The 12,837-nt window shown below is 39.7% G+C and overlaps 1 protein-coding gene across 2 annotated transcripts in view; it reads right to left on the minus strand.

Annotated features, from left to right (window-relative positions):
- Positions 1 to 5,611: 5,611 nt before the first annotated feature.
- The window catches only part of ETV1 (ETS variant transcription factor 1), a 52,289-nt gene continuing 45,063 nt past the window's right edge, over positions 5,612 to 12,837 (minus strand). For both annotated transcript variants that reach the window (XM_072412952.1, XM_072412953.1), the window contains 2 exons: positions 11,682 to 11,783; positions 5,612 to 11,154 (listed from right to left, as the gene is read on the minus strand). In XM_072412952.1, coding sequence (XP_072269053.1) covers positions 10,933 to 11,154; positions 11,682 to 11,783 — 324 coding nt within the window. In that variant the 3' untranslated portion in view covers positions 5,612 to 10,932. The remainder of the gene's footprint in view (positions 11,155 to 11,681; positions 11,784 to 12,837) is intronic.

A 12,837-nucleotide genomic window follows, 5' to 3' on the forward strand; every position in this document is an offset into this window, starting at 1 on the left:
TCATTTGTGTTCTCGTTGGACATATTGGAACTCATTTTAAGATTAATTCATAAAAATGAATGAGATATGTTAACATTGTTCATTATTTTATTTTGTGACAATACTTTTCTGAGAATGTCCAGTTCTTCTCCAAGTCTTGCCTTGCTGTAATGTGTCCAATGATCTATCTTTCAATAAATATAAAAAATTTTTACTAAAGGCAGCATGTATCCTTCTTTTTAAAATGCATACCTTTTAGTCTTGCACAGATCTACTGGCACTTCTCCTGTACTAAAATTCATTACTTTGCCTGCACACTGTGAGATTCTCACAGTGTGCGTTTGAAGCTGCAGAAAGTCAGATAGAGGCCAGAGGACATCAAACATCATCTAGCCTCTTCCTTGCCAGCTTGACTGCCTCTAGGTCATCTCTTTCATTCATTTGGATTTCAATTGTTTCAATCATGGAGGCTCCATGTCATGTGCACATTCCCTATGGCTGTATGTCTAGAATTGATCCTACTCTTCTGGACCAACATTGACCATTCCAGGTATTATTACATTGACACATCTCCTCTTAAGAGCCACCCACTGCTTGCAACCTGGAAGAGCAAAATATGTGCAGAATAAACTTCAGCTTTAACATCTCCTCTCATCTCTGCTTTTGGCTTCAAAATGGATAATCTGGTAAAATGTATAAAATGGTTAAGAATGCCTCCATTCATTGGGCCTTATTTATTAAAGCTATCCAAGACTGGAGAGGATACACTTTCATCAGTGAAGCTGGGGGATCCAGCAAACCTGGAAAGGATCTGGTCAAAGATTGAAAATGTTTACTAACAAATAGCAAATTACTTCCATTCCAGGTTTGCTTGATCACCCAGGTTCACTGATAAATGTGTATTCTCTCCAGCTTAGGTGAGTTTTCATAAATCAGGCCCATAATCGATTGTTTGACAGGTGGTGGCATTCCTACATGCAGCATCCAGGTGTGGGTTGCCACCACTCTAACTTACATAAATTGAATTGGTGCTGGTGAAATTGTTTTTAATCACTTGCAAATAATATATTAATATATTCTGCATGCAGTTTCAATTAATTCAAAAAAGTGATAAAAAAGGGAAAATGTTCTGATAGGCTTTTGCAGCCGTTTGCAAACACCAGCACAGGTAATTGCAAACACCTGAAAAAGCCTAGCAGTGACAGTCTGTTATCACTTCCAGACACTTAAGCTGCGTACACACCTGCAATTTTTCTCGTTGGAAAGGATCTTTCACGATCCTTTCCAACGAGAAAAGACTGCACGATGCATGAACGATGCTGTACATACAGTACCGTTCATGCTCTATGGAGAGGGGAGGGGGAGAGCGACGGAGCGGCACCCTGCTGCGCGCTCTCCCCTTCCCTTTCATTAGGATCGGTCGTCGTCCATCGTCCATGGATCCGCCAGGACGGTCGTCGGACGATGGACGACGACCGACTGTACACACGGCAGATTTTCGCCCGATAATTGGCCGATACCGATTATCGGGCGAGAAAAATTTGCCGTGTGTACGCAGCTTTAGTGTGCTACAATACTGCTAATACAATACTGCTAATACAATACTGCTAATCTGAACTTGCCTTTCCTCCGATTCATGGGTCTTTATGGTAAATATAACTTTATTTTATCACCAGCCTAACACCATATGGCTAAAAGTTTGGACATCACCCTATATATAAGCCCATTTGAACATTAAATTCCAAAAACCATGACCATAAAAATTTATGTAACAAGCATACAATTAGCCTGAGCCACTAAGGAACTCTCTAGAATCCTGTATCAAGAAGAAAGGAGCGGTGTTCCCTTAGCTTGAATAAGATGGCCCTGCAAGTCTTCATATATTGGTGTATATCCCCCCTCCTGTTGTGTGATACTTCCCCCACCTCCTAGATTGTAAGCTCTTCAGGGCAGGGTCCTCTCCTCTCGTGTCACTGTCTGTATCTGTCTGTCATTTGCAACCCCTATTCAATGTACAGCGCTGCATATTATGTTGGCGCTATATAAATCCTATTTAATATTAATAATAAAACAATATTTACTTTGCTTAATGTGTATCTAAACCCAATATATATTGCAGATCATTGGAAGATAGATGTGAAATCTGCATTTGTTTTCTTTTTCAGACATTTCTCTATTATTTTCACCTAGCGACTTTTCTCATCCATGAGTGACAACACCTTGTAGAGAAGCAGCATTGTCACTTTGAATTTGAAACCATAGGATAATGTCCCCTCTCCATAACACACAGGAGAGAAATCTAGGGTGCCATTACCAATGGCAGAACACAACTAACTATGTGAGATGCATAGCAGCAAGTCTATGCGAAATCGTACTGCACTAGTGGGAACAAACCCCATGTATCTGTATCCTGCATGAAGTATGGAAACTTTGCTTAAATTGTTGTTTCTATTTGGTAAGTACTTTGACTTGCTTACCTGGAACTACTACCTCATGTCAAAAAATGTATCTGCATACATGTCCTGTGTGAATTACAAAGTAATTTAGTAAAATGCGCTCCATTGGTATCAGTGACACTGCTCTCTCTTGGTTTGCTTCCTATCTGTCTGACCGCTCCAAGTTTCTTTCAATGGTAACTCCTCCTCCCCCACTCTCCTCCCTGTTGGTGTTCCCCAAGGGTCAGTCCTTGGACCGGTTCTCTTTTCTCTGTACACCTCCTCTCTCGGTAGTCTCATATCCTCCTTTGGCTTACAGTACAATCTGTATGCTGATGACACTCAAATCTATCTGTCCACCCCTGACCTGTCCCCCTCAGTCCTGGATAAGGTCTCATGCTGCCTGTCAGCCATCTCATCATGGATGTCTGACCGATTCCTGAAACTCAACCTGGATAAAACAGAACTCCTCATCATTCCCCGCTCAAATTCCAAATCCCCCCCTGACATATATCTAACTGTTAACAACACTGTTATTCGGCCCTCCCATCAGGCACGTTGTCTTGGTGTCACTTTTGACTCTCATTGGCCCTCTCATTTACCCCCCATATTCAGAACATTTCCAGGTCCTGTCACTTTCACCTGGGCAACATCTCCAAAATCCACCCCTACCTGTCCCCTGAGACCACCAAACTCCTTGTACACGCTCTTATCATCTCCCGTCTGGACTACTGTAACCTCCTCTTCTCTGGTATTCCACTAACACGACTCTCTCCTCTACAATCTATTATGAATGCTGCAGCCAGACTCATCCATCCTTCCCTCCGCTCCTCTTCCGCTGCATCTCTTTGTAGTTCTCTCCATTGGCTTCCATTTCACCTTAGAATCAAATTCATCTCCTGTGCTTTGCCTTCAAATCCCTCCACAGTTCTTGTCTGACTTACATTTCTATAAAAAAATACCCCCCCAGCTGTTCTCTCCGCTCCTCCAATGACCTCACCTCACTTCGTTAATGATAACCTCATCACACGCACGGCTCCAAGACTTTTCTAGAGCTGCCCCCACTCTTTGGAATGGTCTTCCTCGTCCTATTCGTCTTGCTCCTACTTTCTGCACATTTAAAAGAGCCCTCAAAACCCATTTATTCAAACTTGCCTACTCGTCTTCTTCTGCATTTTGAAACTGTCACCTCTTCAGGGCAGGGTCCTCTCCTCCTCCTGTGTTACTGTCTGTATTTGTCTCGACATTGGCTTCCATTTCACCTTAGAATCAAATTCATCTCCTGTGCTTTCTTTTCAAATCCCTACACAATTCTTGTCCCACTTATATTTCTGACTCCCCCTGCCGCTCTCTCCACTCCTCCGATGACCGACTAATGACTTCCTCACTCATAACCTCATCACACACACGGCTCCAAGACTTCTCTAGAGCTGCCCCAACTCTCTGGAATGGTCTTCTTCGTCCTATTCCTTGCTCCTACTTTCTGCTCATTTAAAAGAGCACTCAAAACCCATTTTTTTCAAACTTGCCTACTGATCTTCTGTATTTTGAAACTATCACTACTTCCCACCACTACATATCTCCTATCCTATTGTGTGTAAATTCCCTCACCTACTAGATTGTAAGCTCTTCGGGGCAGGGTCCTCTCCTCCTCCTGTGTCACTGTCTGTATTAGTCTGTCATTTGCAAACCCTATTTAATGTACAGTGCTACGTAATATGTTGGCGCTATATAAATCCTTTTTTTTAATAATAATATTAATAATAATAATAATAATAATAAAAAAGGCCATGACAGCCAGAGAACCTGTATGATGATAAATCAGTGATGGCATGTTTCTCTCTCCGGATGTCCTTACGCTTGCCATTGGTGTGCTGGAATAAATATATATATATATATAGCATAGCCACCCATAAACATACTGACTAGTGTTTGGATCTGGAAGATACATTTTGTGTTTGTAAGAAAGCACAGATTCACTACACCACCGTGAAGGACAAAGCTTCATCTTCTGTTGGGTCTTCTCTTCTCTTGGAGGACCTCCATCTCCAGTTCAGCCATGAGCTAGGCTGCCTGCTGTCACCACCCGAAAAGGGAAAACAAGGATCACAAACAAGAATAAATTGGGAGGGGTTGAACCCATTTCCCACTGTGGCTGCACTGTGGATAGAGTGGGACATGGGTTCTACCCCTAACTGGTGACAGCAAGCAGCCTAGCTCATGGCTGAACTGGAGATGAAAGTCCATAGGGGTTAATAAGGATCCTGAACAAGAATATGTTAGGAGGGGTAGAACCCATGTTCCATTCCAGCCACAGTGCAGCCACAGTGGGAAATGGGTTCAACCCCCCAGGGCCAAACAAATGGCACAGTTTGGGACCATTTCTCCACATCAGTGCTAAATCCTGACCAGCTCTATTCCCAGCTTGAAACTTTACTCATCTAAAACTTTATTTTTGTTTTTGGTTACAACAGTGCCCATTTTTATTGCTGTCGTTTACTGGAGGGAACAAGTTTCATGGAATTACAGGAATCATAAAAATGTATCCATCTTTAACCCAGTCTTTTTTTTTTTTATTAGAGTTATTGTCTAAAGGTATACAAATGTATTGAAGCAGGTCAATTGCATGTTAGGAGGTCATCAATTGAAGGTCCAGTGCACCAAATTTTTATTGACCTTAGATGGATCATCAACACACTGAAGCCTGTTATTGCTGCTCCTTAGGGATCTAACTTCTGGCAATGCTTTTGCCAGAAGTTATACCCTTAACTTCTGCCTTTCTGTCTCGATGACACCTGACCCCCCCAGATTCCTTATAGAGGTGTGATATGTCCTGGAAGTGATGAAAATCTCTTCTACTACCTGGGTGATCCATTAAACCTGGAATAGATTACTGAAAAATCATTTGCTGTTAGTAGGTAAATGTGTTTAATTCTGGACCAGATCCATTCCAGGTTTCCTGGATCACCCACATTCTCCAGTGATAGTCTATCTTCCCCAGCCTTGGAAAGTTTTAAATCAGAGCCCAATGTTTTTATTACTTTCTGTGCCTCCCTTTCCCATTGACACTGAAACTCCATATTTCTTGTATTGGCGTCACGGGGAAAATCCACCAAAAGGTCACAGCCAGGAATTAAAACCTCAAAAGTAAAACTTAAATGCAAAATATAAAAATAAATCACACGCACACAAGCTCAAAAGGTTCCAATAAATTTTCAATACATACTCTTTCTGTACAGGTTTCTGCTTAAAAATAAAGCAAAACAAACATCAGAAATGTATCCTTAGAAATTTCTCTCGACCAGATTACGCTCTTTCAATACGCAAGTGTCCAAGCGGGCGGCGGGCATAACCGGTCGTTTTTGATCAGCCTCCTGGCGTCTTAGCAGTCCACAAACAAGCAAGGCTTCCATTCCCACGTTAGAAAAGATCCGGCTGAGCCTTTCGCAGCAAGCAGGCGCTCGCTGGTCGTTGGTTGATGCGCAGGAGCCAATTGCAGTGCAGCCAAGCGATGTTATTTAGCGATAAATGATGGGAGTCATCTATTTTGTCCTGAAATGCTAACTGTAGTTACAGCAATGCGTATAATGGTTTTAGATTAAATCGAGCATCAAAGAATAAAATAGTACAGAAAATACAGCAGCTGAAGCAAATCTTTTTTTTTTCTTTTTTTTTCTTTTCTAGCATTTATACATGTTGTGAACATAACACAGCGGTAAAAGGCATAAATGCATATTAATGGGTACCATATCTAAAAACGACTAAAGTACCTATTTAGTGTATTGGATATTTTTTTTTCCTCTTTTGTCCCCAGAAGAGTGCTTGCTGTACCTTAACAGCATAATAACATGTGTCTGAGTACAGTTAATTCCTATTGAATAAATAATAAACTTGCAGTATTCTACTTTTTTTATATGTATAATTCTTGTCATCTCCCTTTAGAACTTTCCAAATTGGCCGCTGTTACAGCTTACAACATAGGTCTTCATCTTAAAGTGAACCTGACAGCTTTCAATGGAGTAAAAAATATTTTGGGATACCCCAGCAGGAGGGACTGGTTCTGGGGCTATTGCATTTCATTAAAGACCAATTGAACCCTGGTGATTATGGTAATGCAGTTAAACTTTTTATACAGAAACAAATCAACTGATCCTTTTACTTTATACTAAAAGGGGCCTTGTCAACACTTTGGATCTGATGGCATTGATTGGCATCAGGTGATTCTGATATTTTGTATATGATGGGTGCATTGACCTTCTTCTGTCCTGCTTCAAGCTGGTTCTTTATTCTCATAGACTGCATTGGAATGCAAACCTGGCTGAAGTGAATGCAACCTGTGCATAGGTTCTTAGGGTTGCAGCAATAATTGCTGGCAGCACAAAAGGAAGTCAGACCATGACTCTAACACATAAAACAGCAGCCCGGCCCTCCAACAGTCCAACACACGTCCTAGCCCTGAACACTTCCTAATCAACAGTGCTGATTCAGGGACTTTGGGGAAGTGGCGTGCTGGAGAGCTCGGCCCCTGCCTAATGTGTTATAGTCGGCCCCTGCCTAATGTGTTATAGGCGGCCCCTGCCTAATGTGTTATAGTCGGCCCCTGCCTAATGTGTTATGACCATATTCTGAATTTATGTGCTGCAAGCATAAGGATTTGCTAGAACACTTAACTGTTTATTAGAAAAGAACAATTTTATTGTTGCATTTGCAACTTGAGTGTACTATAATTAAACTGGTCTTTATTAACACCTGTCAGGTGAAATATATAGGGTCGGCCTCCTTTTAAAAATACTAGTTGCTTGGGTGTGTCAGGTTGCAGACACAATATAATAATGTCAATGTTCTTTAAAATGACAACCAGTAAACTATCCTGTTAAGGTAGAAATAAGTTCTATTTTTCATCCAATATTACTCAAAGCAGACCAGTCACTGCTGTAATACTTTATAAATAGAAGCCTGAATCTCAGCTGAAAGTTTGGTCTATAATATCTAAGTTAGGACATTTCTAATTTTATCTAAGCCCAAAAGCCTTGCTACAATGGGTTGCTTTGTTCTCCTCTTTTACCATGTGCCACCAAATGCTCAGGGCTGAAAATTGGGCACTTCTTGTTTGATTGATGTTCAGTACCCAACATTCATGCCCTATCATTTTCCTTGCTACTCCTCATTGGCTGTCCAGTTAGTTATTGATTGTCTTGCCACGGGAAGGGCATTTATCATGCTGAAGGAATTCGGCCAAACACCTCTACATCAATAAAACTTTTTTTCTCTCCCACATTTGGAAACTTATGAATGGAAACTGAGGATCAGTGGTTTGCCCCAGGGAAGCCATGGCTTTTGTAGGTGGAGAAGGTAGATGTTGGACAAATTGTTGAAGAGCAAAGCTATGATGAACATAGCCTAAAATAAGGTCCGAGTTAGAGAAGAAATTAATGAGTTTCATGCCATTTCAAAAGTGACAAATCCTCTGTAAGTTATGCTCATGGTATGTCAATGATAAGGAGTTCTAGGTCCAGTTCTTAAGTCTATGATAAATCTCGGGCAAAGTAGTTTGAGGAGAACGTTAGACATAAGCTACTTAAGACTTTGAAATAGCACAGATTGATGGAGAGGTTAACCAGATTTGCTCATCAGACTCACCCTATCACATCGAATTGAATTCATGAGTAAAGTTATCCGTTAAATGAGACTTTCAAGAGCACACTAATAAAGTAATATTATTATTAATAAAGAGTATTTATATAGTGCCAACATATTACACAATGCCCATTTGCTGGTTGTACCAACACTTCTGAGCATGGGGTCTCTGGAATATTTCCACTTCATTTTAAAAGATTCTACATATTTTGAAGCATTGTATATAGGTGGTAGGTATGCTTTGGCCCTTGGCATGGGGTTCTTTTAAGGTGTATTCACACTGTTACGTGTAGGTGTCAATTGTCCTATATTGGTTCCCTATTACATTAACCTCCAGCCCATAGATGAGAACCAAACACATGGTATAGGATTTATTGTTGTAATGCATTCTCATGCAGCAAATTGCATACTTTTGCAGCATGAAAACAGAAAAGTGCACTAGATCAAAGACACCTAAGTCCTAAGTCTTCTGCTGTAATTGATTGCAAGTGTTTTTGCTACTCTGAAAGCCATAACAGCAACCCTAGAGAAATAGGAAGACCTTTGCTGTAGACTGAGAACTTCCCCTTCAACAGCAGAAAGTTTCAGGAAGGAGATATATAGTTCATGATAACATTTCCAACACCCTGGTAGAACAAGGCACTGGGTTCAGGTCACTATGACACTGTCTATGTAGGTTGAATATATGGGACAGGGAGAGGTGTGCAGTCCTTTACACTCACCTACCCAAAATCAAGCTTTAACTTTTTATAAATAAAGCAAGATAAAAGTTCAATTCAAGCATCCATGAAGAGGCTCAAGTTTGCATATCCCTTTGTTAAACACAACAAACATTCACCTGGACCATTGACCTCTTTAGTTGAGTCCTCCACCAATGCGGAATTTCTGGTTACCAAATTGTGCTAATTTAAGAAATGAGCTGCTAAAAGACAGCATGAAGCACCAGCGGTGCTTGGAAGCTGAGTTTGTTGTAGGAATTAAAAATGTTTTGAACCTTTAGCATTGACACATGGTCCATGCAACAGGTGACCTAATCATGGCATCATTCGTGTGAACAACTTGGATCTGTCCAAAATAATATCTATGGTTGTATTACATTGGTGGAGGTGTCAACCAGGGATCATTGCTTTCTTCTCAAACATCAGTTAGAATGGTATACAGGGGTCAGAATAGATTTGCATACTTCTTTTTGAATGCAAACAGTATTTTATACATATATAGAAACATGTATTTCAGATTGCATGGCATGTTCTTTACCACTATTTTTTTTAACCTAAAGGAGTTTCTCATTTCCAGCAATGCATTAACAATTTCCCTCTCATTGATCACAGGTGGACATCCCTTTATGAGAACCTTCTCATGATCTTTGAGTCTTGGCAAAATTTTAGCAGTGGACTGGAAAACTTTCCAAGCAATTGAAATTAGAAAGTTTCATATTTGACCAGAAGGCTCACCATTGGTCTACAGACATCATAGACATCCCACAGGTTTTGGAGCATTCCATCAATTGCCATTAGAAACGGGAAAACCTTAACTTTTCTGAAAGTGGTAAACTCCTTCAAGGCATAACAATAAAAACTGAAATTGTAAATGGAGGTGATACTTTCTGGATTATAATATTTATAACCCAACAGCAATCCTGTTTGAGTAAGGCAAGAAGTCAACTTTGTGAAAAAGTAGTAATAAAAGCTCTATTGTTCTATTGCTCAGGTGGCTCAAGGTACATACTTGTCACACGTTATTTGGATCATCATCATTCAGGGGACATGGCCTACGTGCTTTATGGCCCCAAATTCCATTCTGCAACCATGTTTTTTATACCCCTATAGATGCCAGTATTCTTCTTTTTTAGGTGAGCCCTGAATTTGAGGTTATGCACATCAAGCCCAACTGTGCCTTGGCTTAAGCACCACTTTCCATAGTTCATTGAGAGGAAGGCTGAATAGTTGTGTGACAAGAACCTACAGCTCTGCCATGGCACTGTGAAAAAGCCCACTAAACCCAGATTTGATACATTATACTGTGTAATTATAAGGGTCAATCATCTAGACCCTATCTTTGCTTGAATACTAATACCATACAGTACAGTACACCATAGCAGTATGCCAGTGATGCCACTTAGACGGGCATGTGGCAGTGCTTGAGTTTAGAGTTTGCCAGCTTGACCTGAGTGCTGTTATATAAGAAGGGGCCACATGGTACCCTACACCTGGAAGTACCTGGAGTAGTGTTACCTGGCTCCAATGGATGCGTATCTGGACTTTGGGGACTTTACAAATGCTTCTTTGTGCCAAACAGGTAATCTTACTTTTTTAATATTTGGGAAAAAATAATATTTTAAAAGATTGAACAGCCCAAAGGGAGAAAAATCTAAGGACTAAGGACTAAGATTCACAAAGCTGATCTTTTAGCAGCCGTACCCTATAGTACTGAATTTACCAGAACCATGGATTTACCTCCGGTAATCTTAATATTGGAAAGAACAATTGACAATCTTCATACAGCTTTTTCTTTTTTAGGCAATACAAGTTAACTGTACCCAGTTCAAAGAAAATAATATACAATATATTATGAGATTTTAAACAGAAAAAATGACATGACTTGTAATGTAGTACCGTAAGCTTTAAGTTCCCTTCCCGAGCATAAATGAATATTTCCATCTTCTTTTATCACTCTGTTACATACATTGTTTTATGTTTAATTCCGAGTCCCATCAGTAAAGTGCTCTGTCCATGGCAGACCAATTAAGATATGCAACAGGAAAAGCCCATTTAGGAACTACTAAATATATTTATATTTATATTATATATAAAAAAAGTATATTTTGCTTTTCTTGGGCCTGGCAAAGAAAAGTGAAAAGATCCATCGTCTGTCTTTAACGTTAGTAAACGTATCCTTCATTGTATGGGTGAGTGTTACAGTAACCGCCGTCTTGCATGTAGGGGATGTTTTCATCAAAGTGTGACAGCGGTACCGTGTCTTCCTCGTTGATGTGCCTTTCCATGTCCGTTTTCAATAATGGTCGCTGATTGTCTGGGAAGGCCATGGAGAACAGGGCTTCTGGGTCACATACGAATTTGTACACGTATCTCTCTCCAGCAACCTTGGAAAAAAAATATAAAATGATTTTATTATAAATGAACCTTGCATTAATAGTGCTATAAATCAGCCTTTCTCAACCTTTTTTTTTTTCTGGGGGAACTTTTAGAACTTTTGGAACTCCTGCTATATTTACTATATCCACAGCTCCTGGGGGTCCATGAGAAGAATTCCTCTTACATTGAAGGCTATTGGGAAGAATGTCACCCTTACAGATAGCCAAAAAGTCAGGAACAAGGAGGAACAAACTGCTCATTGCTCAAAGAACCCCTAGCAACCTCTGGTTGAGAAACAGTGCTATAGAAAACAGACCATCTTTTTTTTCCCATTTTAATGAGCCCTGCCAGACAGCTGAAGACAATACTGCAAATAATGGTCATCTCCCTGCCACTAGTGTGTGATGGACAATAAGAGAGAAGCAAAAGACTGAGAAGGTCATCTTTGTATCCCCAAAGGAAACACTATAGCTGAGCCAGCAAAAAAAGTTATAAAACACTTCCAGAAGTCATAAATATGGACAAAGATCTTCACCTTCTGCATGATTCCCTTCTCGTAATAGTATCTCAGCGAACGGCTAAGCTTGTCATAGTTCATAGCTGGCCTGTTTTTCTGAATTCCCCATCGTCGTGCCACCTATAAAAAATACAAAATTTTAACAACTCAACAGATTTCTAAAACATATATATTGGTTCTGCTATCATAAATACAAAATTAAAGCCAAACTAAAGCAGAGTGGAAAAAGTTTGTACCCAGCAACAAGCAAAAAGGCTGTTTCAGCACCTTCCTGTGAACACCCAAAGATAAGTCAAATCACATTGAAGTCAATAGGGAAGGGGGGATTTGGGTAGTTTTTAGGGTTGCCACTGGCCTCAAAATGCTTCTAAAAGTGATAACTATACTGCTGTGCCAAAGAGTTCCAGTGCAAAGAAAAGTGGTGATGGAGGCAAAGTGACCCTGTTTAGCTAATTTAGGCCAAATGCAAGTTGAAATAACATCATTGCCAAGTGTAAACTTATTTTTAAACATAAGGGCCCTCTTTCTGTAAAGTTTTCTTTTGTGTTTTATCTACTTTTATCCAATAAATGCCATTTTAGAATCTAGCAAATAAATAAATACTAAGAAGTAGGTTAGAAAGTAAGATCAAACTTCAGTAAACTTGGGACAACTTATTTTGGTATTTTTTATATGGCAAAAGAGAAACAGGTTTTTCCTATTTTATTGATTTAAAAATACATTTCATGTAAAACCTTAGGAGAAAAGTTTAATAAATCAAAGAGAGATGACAATTTTATGAGAAATAATAAAAAATTGATCAACAAGAAAACCACGTTTTTGTAGAAGGAAGGAAACTAATACATAAAGAGCCAAAAGAAATAAACAAAAACAAATGGAGAGGATGGACAAAATAAACAAGTAGCTTTTAAATAATATTCTGTATTTCCTGGCTGGGGTTCAGCTTTAACTATAGAAATGAAGTAAATGAGTGACTTTGCTTTTCAAAATCCCAAACCTTGATGCACAGGCTCATTAGGATACATTAGACATTACTTTGGAACCAGGCATCCTAATGCAAAATCTTTTCTTTAACTGTGACTGATTTCCAAAAGAAACCTTAAGAATGTACTGATACAGATGTTTCAGAGTTGGGTTTCTGGTTCTTTACAGTTGCTGTGGAGAACTTGTGGGG

The sequence above is a fragment of the Pyxicephalus adspersus genome, chromosome 5, assembly GCF_032062135.1.
Source record: "Pyxicephalus adspersus chromosome 5, UCB_Pads_2.0, whole genome shotgun sequence".
NCBI classification, from domain to species: domain Eukaryota; kingdom Metazoa; phylum Chordata; class Amphibia; order Anura; family Pyxicephalidae; genus Pyxicephalus; species Pyxicephalus adspersus.